The following is a 4,888-nucleotide window of genomic DNA, read 5'->3' on the forward strand; positions in this document are numbered from 1 at the left end:
TCTGCAGATTAAAAGATGGGTTCAGAGAAGTTAGGTAACACTAAGGTCACACAGCTAGAAGGGGAGGGAGCCAGGATCATATGCAGATTGTCCTGACCCTCTACTTTCTCCCAGTGGCTGTAGCCTACATCCTCTTGGGCAAAAGCAGAAAGCAATGCCCTCGAGCAGGGTCTCCCCCAGTCCTGGGAGGTGGCAGAGATGGGCACTCACCTGACTTCCTCTCTCTTCCCCAGGGTGGCCCGGAAGGTGTGCAGGGACACCTAGCTCTCACTCACTCTCTCTCTCTCATGGACTTTGAGATTCAGGCTCGGCAGTCTTCCATGGCTCCTTATCACATCCGCAAATACCGGGAGAACGACCGCACACAGGTCCTGGGCTTGTTCCCCCAGGGAATGAATGAGCACATCCTCACCACCTTCTGCCACATCCTGAAGCTGCCCCGAACCCTGGTGCTCTTGCTTGGGCTGCCCCTTGCCATCTTCCTGCTCTCTGGCTCCTGGCTCCTGGCCCTTGTAGCCAGCCTCACCCTCCTTGCTGCCCTGAGATTCCTCTCCAGCTGCCTCTGGAACCAGTTTATCGACATGTCTTTGCGCACAGACATGTCTGACATCACCAAGTTCTACCTGGGTGAGCCTGGCTCCTGCTTCTGGGTGGTTGAGGCTAAGGGGCAGGTGGTGGGCATGGTGGGTGCTCTGTCCACCACCCTGCGGAAAGAGAAGTTGGAGCTGCTTCATCTGTGTGTGGCCTCAGAGCACCGAAACCAGGGGATAGCAAAAGCCCTGGTCAGGACTGTCCTTCAGTTCGCACGGGACCAGGGGTACAGCCAAGTCATCCTCACCACCAGCATGCTGCAGCGCTCAGCCCTGGCCCTCTACCAGCACATGGGCTTCCAGAAAAGGCACCAATTCTTCCCCTCCATGATCTGGAGGCTAATCGCTGTTCCTGTAATTAGCTTTGTCTACTGGCTCCCCTCTGATCGGGCTTCTGAGACACAGTGTCCAGGCCCATGACCTGGTTCCTTGTGGCTTAGTCACAAGACGGCTGGCTCTGCTGAAGTAGCAACCAAACCCCAGAGTCTCCATGTGACAGCACAGCGAAAGCTTTCTGCTCAGTCCCGTGGGAACTCAGCGGGGTTGGCGGTGGGCGGTTCTGGTCAGTCTGTTGGGTTGCCACTTTTTCATTTACTTGGTGCCACAAGAAATGCATTAAAACAAATTGATGAAATAAACAAACGCCAATGAACATGTCTTTAGTTCATGCATCTGTGGTCAGCAATTTAGGTTGGACTTGGCTGGCAGCTCTGTTGGTCTCGCATGGCCTAATTCACATGTCATGGGGTTGGCCAGAGTGAAAGGGCCACTGGGCCCTCTCATTTTCCAACAGGCGAGCTCAGCCATGGTTTTAAGGTAAATGCAGAGGAGCAAAAAGTAAGGCAAATGCTTTTGCAAGCTTCTTGGGGGTCACATCTATGACACCCCAGACCTGGGGAGAGAAATGGACCGTGTGTCTTTAGTGAGTGGAGCTGCAGGCACACAGCAAAGGGCTGAGAAAGAACAATTCTGTGAGAAGGACTGGGGCCCACGGTGCCATCAGCCTGCTTTGGCCCCCACCCACCACCTCCACTGAAAGGGAAGAAGGCAGCCCGGGACAGAGAGTGGGATTTTAACACGGGCTAGACCTGGAGGTGGTGCAGCCACCAGCCCACTGGCCAGGCCCGTCACGTGGCCCAAACAGGCCTGAAGGGAGGCTGGGAATGGTGTCTGGGGAAGAGGAAACACGATTGCTGTTTCCCAGACCTACCACATCTGGGACCCTGCCTCCTATCCCCAAGTGCTCCAAGACTCCAGATCTTCACAGAAGCCTCAGGGATGACCCTTGTGTCCCCCAGCCCATGCTACAGTGGCGAAGTAGGGCTTAGGCCCCATGCTGGTGTATGTAGCCCTGTGCACCTTGCCCAGCTAGCTCATCACTGGCACCGACCCAGAGGCTGAGTCTGAGGAGCCAGTGAGTCCTCTGATGATGCAGGAAGTCCAGACACCCTTTCAATCTGGGTCTTGTGATACAGCAGTATTTGGAGGCCTCTCCCATTCTGGCAGCGTGTCTGTTTATTCCTGTGAAGGGTCAGTCAGGCCACAAATCAGGCCTGAATCTGCCAGCTGGCATTGTTACAGGAACATTCCACCTAACTGGGGACCCTCCATCAAATGAATGGAGTGGCTGCAAACACTCATGTTTCATTGCCCAAGACCGGGGGGTCTCAACTGTGTTGCCCTCCATTCGGTCTCTTTCCTCCCTGGCGTTGGGTCACCCTCAGTCCCTTCTGCCAGGCATTCTACCTCCTCCAGGTCTGCTGCCTTTGTACCTTCCCTGTGTGCTTCTCAGAAGACTGGACCACACGGGTCTCCTATTACACTGTGCCCCCCGCCCCATGTTCTAAATCAGGTTTGTTTCCTCCCAGTTGTGTTCCAGCTTCTAGTTAATGGCAGGGCCTGGGCCCAGCCTCTCTGAGAGGTAGGAAGAGGACACCAGCCCTCACCAGCTGTCCTAGGCTCAGCCAAGTAGCCCCTCAGGAGGAGTTCCCAAGTGGGCACCAGCTGGTACTGGAGATGGGGGAGGTCCACAGTAATCCCAATGCCTTGAAAGTTTTCTTAAGTGACAATTAAATGGTTTTGCTCCTCTAAGGTAGACATGGTCCACGTCCTCCAGGGGCTTACAGGCCAGGGGATGGATGCTGAAAGACCAAGGAGGGAGCAAGTGCACATATGTCGTCCATAAGTGTGGGGGTGGTGGTGGAAGTACTGGACAAAGAACATCAAAAGGACACCCACCCTGCAGACTGGAGGAGGGTCTCCCAGAAGGAACAGGGCTTGTGCTCCTGGAATCAGGAATGGAGCTTGCCCATCACTTGCTCCAATTCCCTGCACCCACTGTCCCAACCACACTGAGCTTCTTCCAGTTCTTTCAATAAACCAAAGCTGTCTTTCGACTTAAAGCCTCCATGCATGCTTCCCTCTGCCTTCCACCTCTCCTACCTATCCTTTTTGTTTGAAAAGTGCTTTGTTGAAAAGTGCTCCTCCACTTTTCAGCCAAGTGGCAGGGGTAATTGGGTTGCAAAGATAACTTCTTAGCAGGTAGGAAGCAGTTCATCCTACTCTTATTCTGGCAGTTATTACTGTTTAGTACCTGCTACTCAAAGGGTGGTTCCCCGATCAGCAGTAGGACATTGCCTGGAAGCCTGTTAAAACAAAGTGTGAATACAAAGCTTATTACACACACCAGATTGGTATTAGCACATCAGCATTAGTTCTAGTCAGTTTTCTTCTAAATGCAGTATGGCGGCTACCCTCCTATGAGCCTCTGGCTTCACCTCAGGCAGAGGAAGTCAAGAGACCCCTCTGCTCCCTATTGCCTGTTTCACAGAGGGTGCTCAAACAGCCAGAGACAGAAGCCAGGCCCTCCCTGGATGATACTCCTTTGCTCGTCTTCCCCAGACGGGATCCACACTCACTGTCAGTGGAGTTTTAAGCAGTGCTTTTCTGCAGAGTTCAGCTAAAGGGCCCAAAGCCATACAAGTGAACGTGTCTGTGTTTGTTAATTACAAGGAGGGTATTTAGGTCAAGATAGTGGGCTAAGGGTAATGGGAAGTTAAACTGGAGCTTGAGACCAGGCACCAAGTATGAGAGGTAAGAAATAAGATCTGAGACCCAAATGTGGATATTCCAAAGGGGTTACCAAGATAGTTTAGGAGGTTTGCAGGGGTGGGGGAAAGGAAATGGAGAGTGAGGGCTTAATGGATGCACACTGTCTTTTGGGACAATGAAAATGTTTTGAGTCTCGATATAGTTGGTGGTTGGGCAACGCTGTGGATGTATTAAATGTCACCAAAGTGTATACTTTAAAATGTTTAATTTTATGTTATATGAAATTCACTTCTACAAAGTTTTAGAGATTAAAAAAAAAAAGAAAAGAAAAGAAAGGGAGAGTTTAGATGGCTGTAAAGCCCAAAGGGAAGATACAAAAAAAAAAGAATGGAGAGAGCAGAGATGCTGAGAGGTCATTATGGGAGTTATGGCTCGCTAGCAGTGAGTCTGCCCCCAACCAAGCAAAGGGTGGGCAAGGAGCCACCTGCAACCCCAAGCCCAGTGCTGGAGAAGCCTTGGGAACACCTATGTGCCCTTCTGCTGGAGCAAGAGCTGATGGCTGACACTTTCCTGGGGAATCTAAAAGTCACAGCCAGTGCCTATGGGCCTGGAACTCTGGCAGATGTATGATGCTGCTGGCTTTGTTGGTGAGACAGAGAAGAAGAAGGGGGAGAAGGAGGGCAAGGAGGAGAGGGAGAAGAAGAAGGGGAAACAGGAAGAGGAGGGGGAGGAGGAGGAGGAGAAGGAGGAGGAGGAGGAGGGGAAACTCCTTTTCCTGAACTGGGTCCATGGGAACATAGACAGAGTCGAGGCCATGGCTTACAGGGAATGGCAAAGTGCAGATATGTGACTTGTGTAGGCGCCCCTTTGGGCAAGTGTGGGGGACTAACAGGTTTCCAGAAAGTAGGAAGGAGGGAGGGTGTGGTCCAAGATAGTTTTACAGCTTAGTGACTTGGACCCAAGAGTCAAAAACAAAACAAAACAAAACAAACAAAACAAAACAAAAAAACCCAAAAACCCTAGAATGCTGCCTCCAAACTTCCCTTCACCTTTTTTCAGCAAAGTAATTTGTTCAATTTGAAGGAAGAGGTTTTATTCTGAACTTGACAAAAATTTAAGGACATCAAGGTTTCCTTTTATGTAACAGTGGAGCTACTGACACAAGTTTGGTCAAACTAGGGTACATTTGTTTTTTGATTTTGCCTTTTTTTTTTTGTATTCCTGCACACACTTGGCCTCTACCTGGC

At 51.1% G+C, this 4,888-nt stretch overlaps 1 protein-coding gene across 1 annotated transcript; it reads left to right on the forward strand.

Annotated features, from left to right (window-relative positions):
• The first annotated feature begins 245 nt into the window (after window positions 1–245).
• Window positions 246–1,244, forward strand: NAT8 (N-acetyltransferase 8 (putative)). The gene has a single exon (XM_077766185.1). The coding sequence runs from the start codon at window positions 288–290 to the stop codon at window positions 1,008–1,010; it is 723 nt and encodes a 240-aa protein (XP_077622311.1). The 5' UTR covers window positions 246–287; the 3' UTR covers window positions 1,011–1,244.
• Window positions 1,245–4,888: the final 3,644 nt, after the last annotated feature.

Source organism: Crocuta crocuta, unplaced genomic scaffold (assembly GCF_008692635.1).
Source record: "Crocuta crocuta isolate KB4526 unplaced genomic scaffold, BGI_CrCroc_1.0 scaffold113, whole genome shotgun sequence".
Lineage (NCBI taxonomy): Eukaryota > Metazoa > Chordata > Mammalia > Carnivora > Hyaenidae > Crocuta > Crocuta crocuta.